The 18,723-nt window shown below is 44.9% G+C and overlaps 1 protein-coding gene across 4 annotated transcripts in view; it reads right to left on the bottom strand.

Moving 5' to 3' along the window:
* The window catches only part of tox (thymocyte selection-associated high mobility group box), a 549,408-nt gene that overhangs the window by 447,426 nt on the left and 83,259 nt on the right, over window positions 1-18,723 (bottom strand). The window contains exon 2 of one of the 4 annotated variants that reach the window (XM_072571585.1): window positions 15,026-15,099. The exons of the other annotated variants lie outside the window; for them this stretch is intronic. Within the exon in view, the coding sequence (XP_072427686.1) occupies window positions 15,026-15,034 (9 nt within the window). The 5' untranslated portion in view covers window positions 15,035-15,099. The remainder of the gene's footprint in view (window positions 1-15,025; window positions 15,100-18,723) is intronic. 4 annotated transcript variants of the gene reach the window in all.

Below are 18,723 nucleotides of genomic sequence, written 5' to 3'. Positions count from 1 at the left end.
GGAGAGAGGGACCTTGTTGATAGTGAGAACACTGTGGACCAGGTTAATAGGCTTAAACAGATTGATATTAAGAAAGTGGATGTGCTGGAAATTCTGGGAAGCGTAAAGATAGATAAATCCCCAGGGTCAGACCAGATACATCCAAAGTTACTGCGGGAAGTGAGGAATCAGATTACTGTGCCTCTGGTGATGATCTTCGCATCCTCACTCTCCACGGGAGTAGTACCAGATGTTTGGCGGGAGGGAAATGTTGTTCCTCTGTTCAAGAAAAGGAATATGGAAGTCCCTGGGAATTACAGACCAGTCAGTCTTACGTCTGTGGTAAGCAAGGTACTGGAAAAGATTCTGAGAGATAGGATTTATAACTATTTGGAAAGACATTAAAGTTTGATTAAAGGCAGTCAGCATGGCTTTGTGAGGGACAGGTCATGCCTCACAAACCTTAATGAGTTCTTTGAGGATGTGACAAGACAGGTTGACGAAGGTTGAGCAGTGGATCTGGTGTAAATGGATTTCAGTAAGGCATTTGATAAGTTTCCCTACAGTAAGCTCATTCAGAAATTTCGGAGGTATGGGATATAGGGAATTTTGGCTGTCTGGATACAGAATTGGCTGGTCGAAAGAAGACAATGAGTAGTAATGAATGGAAAGTATTCCGCCTGGAGGTCAGTGACCAGTGTTGTCCCACAGGGATCTGTTCTTGGGCCTCTGCTCTTTGTAGTTTTTATAAGTGACTTGAATGAAGAAGTGGAAGGGTGGGTTAGTGAATCTGCCGATGACACAAAGGTTGGTGGTGTTGCAGATAGTGTTGAGGGCTGTTGCAGGCGACAACAGGACATTGACAGGATGCAGAGCTGGGCTGAGAAGTGGCAGATGGAGTCCAACCAGGATAAATGTGAAATGATTAATTTTGCAAAGCCAAATCTGAATGCTGAATACAGGATTAAAGACAGGATTCTTGGCAGGGTGGAGGAACAGTGGGATCTTGGGGTCCATGGACATAGATCCCTCAAAGTTGCTACCCAAGTAGCTAGGGTTGTTAAGAAGATGTATGGTGTTTTGGCTTTCATTAACGGGGGGATTGAGTTTAAGAGCTGCAAGGTTTTGCTGCAGCTTCATAAAACCCTGGTTAGACCACACTCGGAATATTGTATCCAGTTCTGGTCACCTCATTATTGGAAGGATGTAGATGTTTTAGAGGGGACGCAGAGGAGATTTACCAGGATGCTGCCTGGATTGGAAGGCTTGTCTTATGCAGATTACACCTCTTCCCACCCTACCTCCTGCAAAAATGCCATCCCGTATTCCCAATTTCTCCGCCTCCGCCGTACCTGCTCCCAGGAGGACCAGTTCCACCATAGGACACACCAGATGGCCTCCTTCTTTAGAGGCCGCAATTTCCCTTCCCACGTGGTTAAAGATGCCGTCCAACGCATCTCGTCCACATCCCGCACCTCCGCCCTCAGACCCCACCCCTCCAACCATAACAAGGACAGAACGTCCCTGGTGCTCACCTTCCACCCCACCAACCTTCCCATAAACCAAATCATCGCCGACATTTCCGCCACCTCCAAACAGACCCCACCACCAGGGATATATTTCCCTCCACACCCCTTTCCGCCTTCCGCAAAGACCGTTCCCTCCGTGACTACCTGGTCAGGTCCACATCCCCCTACGACCCACCCTCCCATTCTGGCACTTTCCCCTGCCACCGCAGGAACTGTAAAACCTGTGCCCACACCTCCTCCCTCACCTCTATCCAAGGCCCTAAAGGAGCCTTCCTCAGCCATCAAAGTTTTACCTGCACATCCACCAATATCATTTATTGTATCCGTTGCTCCCGATGCGGTCTCCTCTACATTGGGGAGACTGGGTGCCTCCTAGCAGAGCGCTTTAGGGAACATCTCCGAGACACCCGCACCAATCAACCAAACCGCCCCGTGGCCTAACATTTCAACTCCCCCCCCCACTCTGCCGAGGACATGGAGGTCCTGGGCCTCCTTCACCGCCGCTCCCTCACCACCAGACGCCTGGAGGAAGAACGCCTCATCTTCCGCCTCGGAACACTTCAACCCCAGGGCATCAATGTGGACTTCAACAGTTTCCTCATTTCCCCTTCCCCCACCTCACCCTAGTTCCAAACTTCCAGCTCAGTAACTGTCTCCTTGACTTGTCCGGACTTGTCCTAACTGCCTATCTTCTTTTCCACCTATCCACTCCACCCTCTCCTTCCTGACCTATCACCTTCATCCCCTCCCCCACTCACCCATTGTACTCTATGCTACTTTCTCCCCACCCCCACCCCCATCCTCCTCGAGCTTTTCTCTCCACACTTCAGGCTCACTGCCTTTATTCCTGATGAAGGGCTTTTGCCCGAAACTCCGATTTTACTGCTCCTTAGATGCTGCCTGAACTGCTGTGCTCTTCCAGCACCACTAATCCAGAGTCTGGTTTCCAGCATCTGCAGTCATTGTTTTTTACCTTATCCAGAGAGGCTGAGTGACCTTGGGGTTTTCACACAGGAGAGGAGGAAGAGAGGTGACTTGATAGAGACGTACAAGGTAATAAGAGGCAGAGATAGAGGAGATAGCCAGAGACCTTTCCCTAGGGCAGAAATGGCTGTCCCGAGGGGTCATAATTTTAAGGTGATTGAAGGAAGGTATGGGGGAGATGTCAGAGGTAGGTTCCTTACGCAGAGAGTGGTGGGTGTGTGGAATGCACTGCCAGCGGTGGGAGTAGAGTCAGAGACATTAGGGACATTTAAGCGACTACTGGACAAGCAAATGGACAACTTGTTCATGATGACGGTTGTGTAGGTTAGGTTGATCTTAGATTAAGATAAATGTTTGGTACAACATTGTGGCCTGAAGATCCTGTATTGTGCTTTACTGTTCTTTGTTCCATGTTCTACATGCTGCCAGACCTGCTGAGTTTCTCCAGCAAATTCTGTTTTTATTTGCTCCATTGAGTTGAATAATGCTCGGCTATACCTCTTCATCTCAAATACATGACACTTGCTCTTAAATATGACAAAGATTAACTACTTTTTTTTTGTCCTGACCTACCTCTCACACTACTAAATAAATCTCCTTTTCCTTTTATATTTGACAGTTGTGGGCTGTTTTGCAGATTATTAGTGGCTCACTATTTCCCCTCTGCAAGCCAAACTTTGTTGAAAAGGGAATAGGTTGAAGATGGAGTGATGAGAGCAATATGAGAGGGGAAATTTCCACATCAAAACACCCTAACCAGCTGATATCACCCTGCATCCCTGCACTTAGCACCAAGGTTTACTCACTTATCAATGAGGATCAAATGCAGTTTAAGTTTCATCCTTGTGTCCTCTTTTTAGCCATCCTTACTTCCTATTGATTGATTCTGGTTTGCTGTATCAGAATGTTTTCTCAACTTACAATCTTCCTCTTGGCTAGTGTATCTGGTTAAAGCTGCTTTGAAAAGTAAGGTTTCAGTGTGGAGGTCTCGGTGTGCTCGTGAGATTACAGCTACTGAATTCTGGTCAGGCAGCAGCCGAGGAGCAGGAGTGTCGATGTTTCAAGCATAAACTCTTCATCAGGAATGTGGGGGGCCCCAAGGGGGCTGAAAGGTAAATGGTTGGGGGGGGGGGGCTGCTGGGAATACGATAGGTAGATGAAGGTAGGGGGAGTGAAAGTGATAGGTCAGTGTGGAGGGTGGAGCCAATAGGTGGGGAGGACAGTTCAAGAGGGTGGTGCCAAGTCAGAGGGTTAGATCTGGAATGAGATGGGAGGAGGGGAAATAGGAAAACGGATTAAATCAATATTGATTCCATGTGGTTGGAGGGTCCCAAGGCAGAAGATGAGGCGTTCTTCCTCCAGTTGTCGGGTGGCTAGGATTTGGCAGTGGAGCCAGGATTTGTATGTCCTTAAGGAGTGGGAGGGGGAGTTGAGGTGGTCAGTCACAGGGCAGTGGAGTTGTCAGGTGTGTGTGTGTCCCAAAGATGTTCCCTGAAACCCTCCATGAGTTGGCACCTTATCTCCCCAATGTAGAGGAGACTGAGAGCAATGGACCCAGTAGATGAGGTGTTTGGATGTGCAGGAAAATCTCTGCTGGAGGTGGAAGGATCTTTTAAGGCCTTGGATGGAGGTCAGGGGCAAGGTGTGTGCGCAAGTTTCAAACCTATTGCAGTGGCAAGAGAAGTTGCTGGGAGTAGAGGATGGGTGGTGAGGGCAAAGGATCCAATGAGGGAATCGTGGAGGGAATGGTCTCTGCAGGATGCTGAAAGGGGTGGAAAGGAAAATATATCTCTACTGGTGGGGTCTGACTGTAGGTGGAGATCCTAGCTACCTTTCTCCCAGCCCACTCCCCTCCTATTTATCTCTCAGCTCCCTTTGCACGCTCCCAACATTCCTTATGAAGAGCTTATGCTTGAAACATTGACTCTCCTGCTCCTCAGATGCTGCCTGACCAACTGTGCTTTTCTAGCACCACACGTTTAGACTCTGATCTCCAGCATCAGCAGTCCTCATTTTCTGTGAGTGAATTCTATCGAATCAACTGATATATATTACCTTCGGTGCTGAATGTAATGTCAGTAATTTAACTATAAGATTAATGCACAGTTTTAATTACTCTCTATTTTTCTCCATGCAAAGTTACAACACAGATTGGTCCTTTCCCATTAACTCTGTTTGTTTACCATACTTCATTCCATTTGTCATGTTTTGGAGCTGCCAGAATGCCCAGAGAATTTCATTTCCCTCGCTATTTGTGATATCTGATGGTATAAACAATCTGATAGCCTTGAACCACAGATTACTAATGTGGAAATGTATCAAACTATTTTGAGTTTTTACCTATGTTTTGTTGCCTGAGCATACTTGTATTGTCTAGCTTTAGCAAGTTGTTCATGTGAATCAAGGTCAGAGATTGTTATGTTGTTCCTCAGACTGTTGTCAGCATGGCCAGTTTGTAATGCAGAGTGACAGCACCATCATGGGCTCAACTCCTGCACTAGCTAAGGTTACCATCATGGGCTCAACTACTGCACTAGCTAAGGTTACCATCATGGGCTCAACTCCTGCACTAGCTAAGGTTACCATCATGGGCTCAACTCCTGCACTAGCTAAGGGTACCATCATGGGCTCAACTCCTGCACTAGCTAAGGTTACCATCATGGGCTCAACTCCTGCACTAGCTAAGGGTACCATCATGGGCTCTCCTTTCCAACCTCACCCCTCACCTGAGGGCACGGTAACCTTCAGGTTCAATCCCCATCAGATGTCTCCCTCTAACGAGAGAGCAGCCCGATGATTTAGTCGGACAATGTCAACATCACCTTTTTTCTGCTTTTCAAAGTTTATCACTAATGACCATTGCAATGCTGAGTGCCTCCAGAAACAGTGGGCCAGGTAGTGTTTTGGATTTTCTTCATGCACAATTGGAACGGAAGAATAACTTTAGAAGGAATGCACTTCTGTTGGTGCCCCCATAGTGATTAACCGTGCATTGATGAAGGCGTTTTTAGATTAGTTTTGCCTCCCTATTAATGCTCAGATTTGCAGGTGAAGCCTTTTTGTAAAATCACAGGTTAATTAATTTGGTGCAGTATTCTTGGTAATGGCCTTTTAATGAAAGGAAACTTTGACAGGTTTTCTGCTGCAACACCGCTACATTTAAACTAAGTAGCGGGGGGGAGGGGACAAGCTGGATGTTTAAAAAGGAAATTGAAGGGGTAGTTAGAACAAGAGAAGTCAAGAAAGACAACTGTATCAAGGAGGCAGAAAACTGGAAAAGGCATCATGCTGTAAAGTTGAGTGAAATAAGGGTTGAGGGGAAGGGTGAGAGCAGTAACAAATTAAAAATTCTATATATGAATGCACGAAGCATTAGACACAAGGTGGATGAGCTTGAGGCTCTTTTGGAAATTGGCAGATACGATATTGTGGGGATAACTGAGACGTGGCTTCATGGGGACAGGGCCTGGGAAATGAATATTCAAGGCTACATGTGTTATCGTAAGGATAGACTGACGGGCAGAGGGGGTGGGGTGGCCTTGTTGGTAAGGGAGGATATTCAGTCCCTTGCGCGGGCGGACCTAGAGTCAGGGGATGTAGAGTCAGTGTGGATAGAGCTTCGAAACACTAAGGGTAAAAAGACCCTCATGGGAGTCATCTACAGGCCCCCAAACAGTAGTCTGGATGTTGGAGGTAAGTTGAATCAGGAGCTGAAATTGGCTTGTCGCAAAGATGTTACTACAGTTGTTATGGGGGATTTTAACATGCAGGTAGACTGGGAGAATCAGGATGGTATCGGGCCTCAAGAAAGAGACTTTGTGGAGTGCCTCAGAGATGGATTTTTAGTGCAGCTGGTGCTGGAGCCGACCAGGGATAAGGCGATTCTGGATCTGGTATTGTGTAACGAACCAGAATTGGTCAGTGACCTCGAAGTGAAGGAGCCATTGGGAAGTAGTGACCATAATACAATAAGCTTCAATCTGCAATTTGAGAGGGAGTGGGTACAATCTGAAGTGACAATATTTCAGTTGAATAAAGGGAAATATGGAGCTATGAGGGAGCAACTGGCCAAAGTTCAATGGTTTAATACCTTAACAGGGAAGACCGTGGAGGAACAATGGCAGATATTTCTGTGTATAATGCAGAAGATGCAGGATCAGTTCATTCCTAAAAGGAAGAAAGATCCCAGGAGGAGACATGGGCGGCGTTGGCTGACAAGGGAAGTAAAGAAACATATAAGGTTAAAAGAGAAAAAGTATAACTTAGCGAAGATAAGCGGGAAAACGGAGGACTGGGAAGCTTTTAAAGAACAACAGAGGATTAGTAAGAAGGAAATACGCAGAGAAAAAATGAGGTACGAAGGTAAACTGGCCAAGAATATAAAGGAGGATAGTAAAAGCTTTTTTAGGTATGTCCAAGGCAAAAAAATGGTTAGGACAAAAATTGGGCCCTTGAAGACAGAAGCAGGGGAATATATTACTGGGAACGAAGAAATGGCAGAGGAATTAAATGGGTACTTCAGATCTGTGTTCACTGGGGAAGACACAAGCAATCTCCCTGAGGTAACAGTGGCTGAAGGACCTGAACTTAAGGGAATTTCTATTTGCCAGGATTTGGTGTTGGAGAGACTGTTAGGTCTGAAGGTTGATAAGTCTCCGGGACCTGATGGCCTGCATCCCAGGGTACTGAAGGAGGTGGCTCGGGAAATCGTGGATGCGCTGGTGATTATTTTCCAGAGTTCAATAGAATCGGGGTTGGTTCCTGAGGATTGGAGGGCGGCTAATGTTGTGCCACTTTTTAAGAAGGGTGGGCGGGAGAAAGCAGGAAATTATAGACCAGTTAGTCTGACCTCAGTGGTGGGAAAGATGCTGGAGTCTATTATAAAGGATGAAATTACGGCACATCTGGATAACAGTAACAGGATAGGACAGAGTCAGCATGGATTTATGAAGGGGAAATCATGCTTGACTAATCTTCTTGAATTTTTTGAGGATGTAACTCGGAAGATGGACGAGGGAGATCCAGTGGATGTAGTGTACCTGGACTTTCAGAAAGCTTTTGATAAAGTCCCACACAAGAGGTTAGTGAGTAAAATTAGGGCGCACGGGATTGGGGGCAAAGTACTAGATTGGATAGAGAATTGGTTGGCTAACAGGAAACAAAGGGTAGTGATTAACGGCTCCATTTCGAAATGGCAGGCAGTGACCAGTGGGGTACCGCAGGGATCCGTGCTGGGACCGCAGCTTTTTACAATATATGTAAATGATATAGAAGATGGTATCAGCAATAACATTAGCAAATTTGCTGATGACACAAAGCTAGGTGGTAGGGTGAAATGTGATGAGGATGTTAGGGGATTACAGGGTGACCTGGACAAGTTAGGTGAGTGGGCAGATGCATGGCAGATGCAGTTTAATGTGGATAAATGTCTGGTTATCCACTTTGGTGGCAAGAACAGGAAGGCAGATTACTACCTCAATGGTATCAAATTAGGTAAAGGGGCTGTTCAGAGAGATCTGGGTGTTCTTGTCCACCAGTCAATGAAGGCAAGCATGCAGGTACAGCAGGTCGTGAAGAAGGCTAATAGCATGCTGGCCTTCATAACAAGAGGGATTGAGTATAGAAGCAAAGAGGTGCTTCTGCAGCTGTACAGGGCCCTGGTGAGACCACACCTGGAGTACTGTGTACAGTTCTGGTCTCCAAATTTGAGGAAAGACATTCTGGCTATTGAGGGAGTGCAGCGTAGGTTCACGAGGTCAATTCCTGGAATGGCAGGATTGCCTTACACGGAAAGACTGAAGCGACTGGGCTTGTATACCCTTGAGTTTAGAAGACTGAGAGGGGATCTGATTGAAACGTATAGGCTTATGAAAGGACTGGACACTCTGGCAGGAGGGAACATATTTCCGTTGATGGGGGAGTGCCGAACCAGAGGACACAACTTAAAAATACGGGGTAGACCATTTAGGACAGAGATGAGGAGAAACTACTTCACACAGAGAGTGGTGGCTGTGTGGAATGCTCTGCCCCAGAGGGCAGTGGAGGCCCAGTCTCTGGATTCTTTTAAGAAAGAATTGGATAGAGCTCTTAAAGATAGTGGAGTCAAGGGGTATGGAGATAAGGCTGGAACAGGATACTAATTAGGAATGATCAGCCATGATCATATTGAATGGCGGTGCAGGCTCGAAGGGCAGAATGGCCTACTCCTGCATCTATTGTCTATTGTCTATTGTCTATTGACACTTTATGGAGCATGGTGCTTGTGACAAGAGGTGTTTTTCATGCTCACAAGAAGGAAGGCAGCAGTAATTACTGATGCCAATGACAGATAAAAAAGAGGCTGAGGTAGAGACATGGTCCAGTCCAGTAGCTCCAACAAATGGAAGGAAGTATGGTTAACAATTAAAGTTAAAGGGAAAGAAGAGCAGGATCATTGTAATATTGCACACAGAATACCCTGAGATTCAAAGGTCATGTGAATGTAACAGTACCTCTGAGTGAGACAGCAGTCTCTCACTGTGATGTAAGTGCAGCTTCATAGCTCTGAGAAAGTAGATAGGACAGTGGAGGCAGTGTTTGGTATGCTTTCCTTTATTGGTCAGAGTATTGAGTACAGGAGTTGGGAGGTCATGTTGCAGTTGTACAGGACATTGGTTAGGCCACTTTTGGAATATTGTGTGCAATTCTGGTCTCCTTCCTATCGGAAAGATGTGAAACTTGAAAGGGTTCAATAAAGATTTACAAGGATGTTGCCAGGGTTGGAGGATCTGAGCTACAGGGAGAGGCTGAACAGGCTGGGGCTGTTTTCCCTGGAGCGTCGGAGGCTGAGGGGTGACCTTATAGAGGTTTACAAAATCATGAGGGGCATGGATAGGATAGGATAAATAGACAAAGTCTTTTCCCTGGGGTCAGGGAGTCCAGAACTGGAGGGCATAGGTTTAGGGTGAGAGGGGAAAGATATAAAAGAGACCTAAGGGGCAACTTTTTCATGCAGAGGGTGGTATGTGTATGGAATGAGCTGCCAGAGGAAGTGGTAGAGGCTGGTACAATTGCAACATTAAAGAGGTATTTAGATGGGTATATGAATAGGAAGGGTTTGGAGGGATATGGGCTGGGTGCTGGCAGGTGGGACTAGATTGGGTTGGGATATCTGGTCGGCATGGACAGGTTGGACTGAAGGGGTCTGTTTCCATGTCGTACCTCTCTATGACTCTATGACTCTAATCACATGCGTTATTGTAAAAATAGGATATAACTTATGTTAAAAACAGAGTAACCATGAGTATTTAATTGAAAACGGGTCAATAAAGAGAAAGGATGATCATCATTTTGAACAGTTCACTGGCAGCACGGGATCAAATTTATTTTGCACAGAATCCTCTAAATAATGACATTACTTGAGACTAAGTTGTATTGTAAATATTTTTAACCAAGTTGCTCAGAGATGTTGTGACACTCTTCTGGAGTGGAGACACTACCATCGAGTCATAAGAGCCTTTCGAAGTTGTATTGTCAGGTTGTCAATGGCAATGACAGACCATTAAATAACAACCATCCCAGTGAACCACAACAAGAACGTGGCCTTCTATATTACTGCTCAGAAGTACAGAGATATAATGACATGATTTAAGGAGAAAAAGAAATATTGAATGCCAGACAGCTTGGAAGAAAAGAAGAGGGAGAGTGTTAAAAGGAAAATGCTGCAGATGCTGAAAATCTGAAATCAAAACAGAAAGTACAGATGAACTCAGCAGGTCTTGCAGCATCTGTGGAGAGCGAAACAGAGTTAACATTTCGAGTCTGTGATGACTTTTTTTGGAAAGGAGGGAGGGTTATGTTTTGACCATAAGGCATAGGTTTGACCATGGTCAAAAAGAGGGATATTGTGAAAGTGTCAGAGAGCAATGGGAATGGGAGCCCGAGGCAGGAACTTACAGAGGGTTGGGTAAGATGGATGAACGAACAAACAGTATGAATAAAATGGTGTGTTCAAGAGAAAAGAATCACTTGATTTTTGAGGCTTGGACTTTGGGTAAAGGAAGGCTGAAGGATATCCCGGGGATAAGTCATGATGAGCTCGTTTCAGAAACCCAAATTATTGCTAAACTTTATGACATCCTTCAAATTACTTTACAAAGTAATGTACAGAAATCATTTCATCATTTAAAATGTTCATCCAAATGTACAGAGAAAAAATATTCACAGAAACAGTCAGCAGGTGTTTATTCCTAAAAGGATTATGTTTTTAAAAATGAGGTTGCAATTTTATGTTTGTACCTTTGTGTGTAGTGAAAGACAGACAACAAAGAGTGGTGGCCTCGAGACTCAGAGTGGAATCCAGCCAAAAGGAAAAGAAAAGACTGGTATTTCAGCCATTGTGTGCTCTCCTAAAGCTTATTGCCAACTCATCTTCCAACCCATTATATGAGATTTAATTTAACCTGCTATGCAATTAATTCAGATGTTCCGCTTACTTTTCTCATGGCAGAATCCCTCACACAATGCCTTATTTAAATATTAATCAGTCCTCTTTCAATTAGGACTAATTTGCTTCACAGGGTTTCTCTCATTTTATGATTGCAGGAAAATGGAGGTAACTTGCAGCATTTGAGCATAATTAACATGGTATTTTTACAATACTGATACATCAAATGGGACCCTAATGAACCCTGTTGATTTCATTTAGCAAAGCCTGCCTCAAAGTTATAATTAAGACCAAAGCTGCCACCATTTCTTTGAATTGCTACATAAGATTGTTAAAAATAGAATTATTGTATACCATATCACTCACTTTCTTCATGAAATGTTACCGTACATGGAGTTTCCAGAAGAACGTTAGTTAAACAGAGTTTAGCTGTTTCCATTTTCCATTTATCGTTCTTTTACAGGGTTCTAAATCAGACTATTTGTGGACACAAAGCTATGAATCATTCAAACAAAGACATTTAAAATCTGGTTCCACGCTTTCAGATATAAGTATGACCCGACAGTGTCTATGAGGACCCACAGAAATGTGGATTGCTGAAGTGATTGTGCCTTTTGAAATTTCCTGCTTTACAATACAGGCATATACTTTCCAACATGGATTCACAGAGTCAGGAAATGTCATGGTTCACCACAGGCTTCGCTGGGAAAAATGGGATATCTTTTCCAGAGGCTGGTGGGAAAAGAGGGTTGGGTGAGTGTGTGCTGGAGCCAAACTTACCGCCACCATAGACCTGTGTGAGGGCATGGTTATTAAAAAGATCCACAATAGAACACTGAGATTTTAAATATCAAACTCCCATGCCACAAACCCCTTCACATCTCCACCGAACCCTTCAAGTCATGGGAACCCATTCTTTCACCAACCTCAATGACCCCTTCTTAGTCTCCATGTAAACCTGTGTCCTTTCTACAGACTTCCCATTGTCCTTCATACCTTATCTGCCAATCTATACTCCTTCTTGATCTTCAAGGCCAGTTAGAACCTTTACACAGGCTAATGATATGAGGTATGCCACTTAGGACTGCGATGAGGAGAAATTTCTTCACCCAGAGAGTGGTGAACCTGTGGAAGGCTTTACACAGAGGGTTCCTGAGGCTGAAACATTAAGTGCTTTCAAGAAGGAGTTAGGTATAATTCTTAGGGCTAAAAAGATCAAAAAGTACAGGGAAAAAGTGGGTACAGGGAGAAACCGAGGAGCTTTGATGGCCGACCAGCCGTGATCAGACTGAATGTTGGAGCAGGATCGAGGGGCTCAATCTTATTTTCTATGTTTCTGTGTTTTGTCGTTTATTGCCAAACTCAGGCCTAAACAAGAAGCCACACTCAGCAGCCTTTGCCTTTATACCTCATACCTACCGAGGCAGATCATAGAGTGAAAACAAATATCTATTACAGACTTCATTATACAAAAATGGATGGTATGGTGGCTCAGTAGTTAGCACTGCTGCCTCACAGCACCAAGGACTCGGGTTCGATTCCCACTCAGGTAACTGTCTGTGTGGAGTTTGCACGTGCTTCCCATGTCTGTGTGGGTTTTCTCCCACAATCCAAAGATGTACAGGCCAGACACATTGGCCATGCTATACTGCCCATAGTGTTAGGTACATTAGTCAGGTGGGAATGGGTCTGGGTAGGTTACTCTTTGGGTTGAAGGGCCTGTTTTCACACTGTAGGGAATCTAATTTTTAAAAAATGATAAAAACCTATTCAATTAAATCTCCTCAAAGACTTAATCCTTTGTATCAACAAATATTTGTATTTGTGGCCCCACATTAAAGACAGTTAATCACTTAATAATCTCTCAGAACTGTCAGTCAGACAGTGAACTAACAGTCTCCCACTGTGATAATGATAAGTTGTGGAAGCAATCAAGAAATGAAGGACAAAATTCAATTTGCCTTCCTAATTACTTATTGTACCTGCAGACCAACCTCTGTGATTCAACATATTGTATATTCAAGCTGTGTAATTACCTTTAAAACTGATGCAATGATATTTTATTTTCATTAACATGTATGAATTTACATATGTCAATATGTAAGGCCATGAATCACATTGGTGCCTCTTGCAATTAATAGAAATAAACTGTTGGCCATAAAATCAATCTGTAACTCTTAACGCCAGGACAGTGGACCTGAAAGAAATTCAGAAACAATGGAAAAGGTACATCACAAGATCTACAAGAAATGACAAAGGAAATTCAATGACCTCACAAGAGTGGTCCAGGCTAGTGGCATCTTTAAACACAGGTGAGGAGCCGGAGGACTGGAGGGTTGCTCATGTTGTCCCCCTGTACAAGAAGGGTAGTAAGGATATTCCAGGTAACTACAGACCAGTGAGTCTGATGTCAGTGGTGGGAAAGTTGCTGGAGAAGGCACTGAGGGATAGGATCTATTTATATTTAGAAAAGGATGGGCTTATCAGTGATAGGCAACATGGTTTTGTGTGGGGGAGATCATGCCATCCTAACTTAATGGAGTTCTTTGAGGAAGTGACCAAGTTGTTAGGTGAAGGAAGGGCTGTTGATGTCATATACATGGACTTTAGTAAGGTGTTTGATAAATTTCCCCATGGTAAACTAATAGAGAAAGTGAAGTCACATGGTGTGCAGGGTGTTCTAGCTCGGTGGATAAAGAACTGGTTGAGCAGCAGGAGACAGAGAGTAGTTGAAGGGAGTTTCTCGAAATGGAGAAAGGAGACCAGTGGTGTTCCACAGGGATCAGTGTTGGGGCCACTGTTGTTTGTAAAATATATAAATGATCTGGAAGAGGGCACTGTTGGTATGATCAGCAAGTTTGCAGATGACACGAAGATTGGTGGAGTAGCAGAAAGCCTAAGGGACTGTCAGAGGATACAGGAGGATATAGATAGACTGGAGAGTTGGGCAGAGAAGTGGCAGATGGAGTTCAATCCAGGCAGATGTGAGGTGATGCATTTAGGCAAGTCTAATTCTAGAGCGAATTATACAATGAATGGTAGAGCCTTGGGAAAAGTTGATGGGCAGAGATCTGGGAGTGCAGGTCCATTGTACCCTGAAGGTTACTGCACAGGTGGATAGAGTGGTCAAGAAAGCATATAGTATGCTTGCCTTCATTGGACGGGGTATTGAGTATAAGAGCTGGCAAGTCATGTTAAAATTGTACAAGACATTGGTTCAGCTGCATTTAGAATACTGTGTACAGTTCTGGTCGCCACATTACCGAAAGGCTGTGGACGCTTTGGAGAGGGTGCAGAGAAGGTTTACGAGAATGTTGCCTGGTATGGAAGGTGCGAGCTATGAAGAGAGTTTGAGTAGATTAGGTTTGTTTTCATTAGAAAAAAGGAGATTAAGAGGGGACCCGATTGAGGTTTACAAATCATGAAGGATATCGACAGGGTGGATAGAGATAAGCTTTTTCCCAGGGTGAAGGATTCAATAACGAGGTCACATGTTCAAGGTGAGAGGTGGAAAGTTTAAGGGGGATACATGCAGCAAGTACTTCACACAGAGGGTGGTGGGCGTCTGGAAGGCATTGCCAGCCGTTGTGGTAGGGGCAGGCACAGTAGATTCATTTAAGATGCGTCTGGACAGATGCAGGAGTAGGTGGGGAGCAGAGGGATACAGATGGTTAGGAATTGGGTGACACGTTTAGACAGTGGATTTGGATTGGCTCAGGCTTAAAGGGCCGAAGAACCTGTTCCTGGGCTGTAAATTTTCTTTGTTCTTTGTAATGGCATTAGCTATCGTTTAGGCTTTGAAATTAACATTCACTCTAATTTTTAAGGTAATATTTGAACAAATGACGGGAATCGATGCAAACTCATACAATGAACTAAAACAAAATTTAACAAATTTCTATGACAGATCCTTACTTTGTGTATTCCCCGTGAAAGAGCATGTGTTATAAAATACTTTAGAAATTCAGAAAAGCAGTTATGAGGGCTCTGACTATTGACTGAAGAGTGCTGTTTTGTGCAATATTTTAATATCCGCCAGTGATGTATTTCTGTTGAGATGCTCGATTAATGATTCATACTTCAATGAGAGATTAATTAAAACAATTACCTGAATCATAGCTAAACTTCAGCCTCTGTCTTTTATCGTAACATTTCGAATTTGCAGTATATCTGTTATATCAGCTACACCCACGATAGATGCAATATGAAAAATGAGTATTAATATCATAACAGGTAGCTTACAAGAAATCTAACCACTATCTAAACAGTTCACCAAAGAAATTAATTTTGCAACTAGACATGTGTCACTTTGGTCAAAGCATAATGTTGACAACTTACTATTAAAGAGTTTAGCAATTAAAGTTTCATTCTATTCCACTTAACTATTCATTTTATTTTGAAACAGAATATTGCTATAATGCTTGAAATCCATTTTACTCGATAATCAATGAAGACGTGAGACGGTAACTATTTGCTGTTGAAATCAGGTGATAATATCAGCTTGACGACCTTTGTTAAACTTGAGTCACTGCAGCAGAAATTGGACAACATTGTTCCTGCTTTGTATCTGTAATCATTTCTGGTGCCAATGGAGACCTGAACCCATTTCCTGGGTTTCACACAGTTGCCAACTTCAACTTTAAAGAAGGCACGTTTTTAGGGGAAAAGATAGAAAACCTTTACATATCAAATATATATAATGCATATGTCAACATAAATATATTCAGTATGTGTTGTAGCAAACTGATAATAGCGATTGGAAGCTGTCTGACCTGCTGTGCTTTTCCAGCACCACACTAACCTTGACTCTAATCTCCAGCATGTGCAGGACCCACTCCCGCCTAGTTGATAATAGTGATGCTTGTCTATTTTTTAATTATTAACATATAATCTCAGTTGTTCTAAATTTATTATAGTTTCCCCATATTTTCTTTTATTATTTTCTTTTATTTTCTGGAAACAAACTAATATCTAGACCACAAGAACAGGATCAGGACCATGCACCCCTCAGGCCTGTTGCACCATTCAGTAGGACCATGGTTGATCGAACATTCCTCAAGTCCCCATGTAGTCAGCCTGTTGGATAAATCAGCATGGGCTCCAGGTCACCAACGAAATCTAGTGTGCACTACTTAAAGCTGGTCCGTACCTCATATAGGAGAGCTGTGCTATGATTGGAGAAGTATTGAGAGATATGCAGGAAGGCAATCTGATAGAAAACAGGTAGAATTGGAGGTCAGGGCTAGGATGTGCAAAAAATGACAAAGGAAGTTCAATGACCTCACAGACTACTAAATGACATCTACTAACAGCATCTTTTACAGATTGCACCACGTGCTTCAACCATTATTCAATTCAACAACGACAGCAACCACTGTCCAACAATGCTTGAGGCAGTACGGTGGCTCAGTAGTTAGCACTGCAGCCTCACAGCACCAAGGACCTGGGTATCATTCCAGCCCCAGGCGACTCTCTGTGTGGAGTTTGCACATTCTCCCCGTGTCTGTGTGGGTTTTCTCCAGGTACTCCGGTTTCCTCCCACAGTCCAAAGATGTGCAAGGTAGGTGGATTGGCCATGCTAAATTGCCCATAGTACCCAGGGATGCGTAGTTTGGTGGATTAGGCAAGGAATTATAGGGTTACAGGGAAAGGGTAGATGGATGGGTCTGGGTGGGTTGCTGTTCAAATGGTCAGTTTGGACTTGTTGGGCCGAATGTCCTGTTTCCACACTGTTGGGATTCTATTCTAATGTGCATTAATCAGGACGAATGCCTCATATTAAGATGCTCCACTGCACCTTTACAGACCGATCACTACTGCAAGGCTCATTTCACAGCCTGCACACACTGTGAGCTATTCAACCATGGTAGCAAAGTCATCACATCATTTGTTTTAAAGTGATTACCAAATTTACAGGCCTGCCCAGAAACTGCATGCAGATGTGTGACACACTAGCCAGCCTGGGAATTAGCTCAATGGGGGATGGGGAAGTGGATTAGCTCAATGGGGGACGGGGAAGTGGATTATCTCACTGAGGGACGGGGATGGGGATTATCTCACTGGGGGATGGGGAAGTGGATTAGCTCACTGAGGGACGGGGATGGGGATTATCTCACTGGGGGATGGGGATGTGGATTAGCTCACTGGGGGATGGGGATGTGGATTAGCTCAATGGGGGATGGGGAAGTGGATTAGCTCACTGGGGATGGGGATGTGGATTAGCTCACTGGGGGATGGGGATGTGGATTAGCTCAATGGGGGATGGGGAAGTGGATTAGCTCACTGGGGATGGGGATGTGGATTAGCTCACTGGGGGATGGGGATGTGGATTCGTTCAATGGGGGATGGGGAAGTGGATTAGCTCAATGGGGGATGGGGATGTGGATTAGCTCACTGGGGGATGGGGATGTGGATTAGCTCACTGGGGGATGGGGATGTGGATTAGCTCAATGGGGGATGGGGAAGTGGATTAGCTCACTGGGGGATGGGGATGTGGATTAGCTCACTGGGGGATGGGGATGTGGATTAGCTCACTGGGGATGGGGATGTGGATTAGTTCACTGGGGGATGGGGATGTGGATTAGCTCACTGGGGGATGGGGATGTGGATTAGCTCACTGGGGGATGGGGATATGGATTAGCTCACTGGGGGATGGGGATATGGATTAGCTCACTGGGGGATGGGGATGTGGATTAGCTCAATGGGGGATGGGGAAGTGGATTAGCTCACTGGGGATGGGGATGTGGATTAGCTCACTGGGGGATGGGGATGTGGATTCGTTCACTGGGGGATGGGGATGTGGATTAGCTCAATGGGGGATGGGGAAGTGGATTAGCTCACTGGGGGATGGGGATGTGGATTAGCTCAATGGGGGATGGGGATGTGGATTAGCTCACTGGGGGATGGGGATGTGGATTAGCTCACTGGGGATGGGGATGTGGATTAGTTCACTGGGGGATGGGGATGTGGATTAGCTCACTGGGGGATGGGGATGTGGATTAGCTCACTGGGGGATGGGGATATGGATTAGCTCACTGGGGGATGGGGATATGGATTAGCTCACTGGGGGATGGGGATGTGGATTAGCTCAATGGGGGATGGGGAAGTGGATTAGCTCACTGGGGAATTGGGGAGTTGGATTAGCTCACTGGGTGATGGGGATGTGGATTAGCTCACTGAGGGATGGGGATGTGGATTAGCTCACTGGGGAATTGGGGATGTGGATTAGCTCACTGGGTGATGGGGATGTGGATTAGCTCACTGGGGGATGGGGATATGGATTAGCTCACTGGGGAATTGGGGAGTTGGATTAGCTCACTGGGTGATGGGGATGTGGATTAGCTCACTGAGGGATGGGGATGTGGATTAGCTCACTGGGGAATTGGGGAGTTGGATTAGCTCACTGGGTGATGGGGATGTGGATTAGCTCACTGGGTGATGGGGATGTGGATTAGCTCACTGGGGAATTGGGGAGTTGGATTAGCTCACTGGGTGATGGGGATGTGGATTAGCTCACTGGGTGATGGGGATGTGGATTAGCTCACTGGGGAATTGGGGATGTGGATTAGCTCACTGGGTGATGGGGATGTGGATTAGCTCACTGGGGGATAGGGATATGGATTAGCTCACTGGGGAATTGGGGAGTTGGATTAGCTCACTGGGTGATGGGGATGTGGATTAGCTCACTGAGGGATGGGGATGTGGATTAGCTCACTGGGGAATTGGGGAGTTGGATTAGCTCACTGGGTGATGGGGATGTGGATTAGCTCACTGGGGAATGGGGAGTTGGATTAGCTCACTGGGTGA

The sequence above is a fragment of the Chiloscyllium punctatum genome, chromosome 5 (genome assembly GCF_047496795.1).
Source record: "Chiloscyllium punctatum isolate Juve2018m chromosome 5, sChiPun1.3, whole genome shotgun sequence".
Classification (NCBI taxonomy): domain Eukaryota; kingdom Metazoa; phylum Chordata; class Chondrichthyes; order Orectolobiformes; family Hemiscylliidae; genus Chiloscyllium; species Chiloscyllium punctatum.
This window is presented reverse-complemented; position numbering and strand designations above follow the sequence as displayed.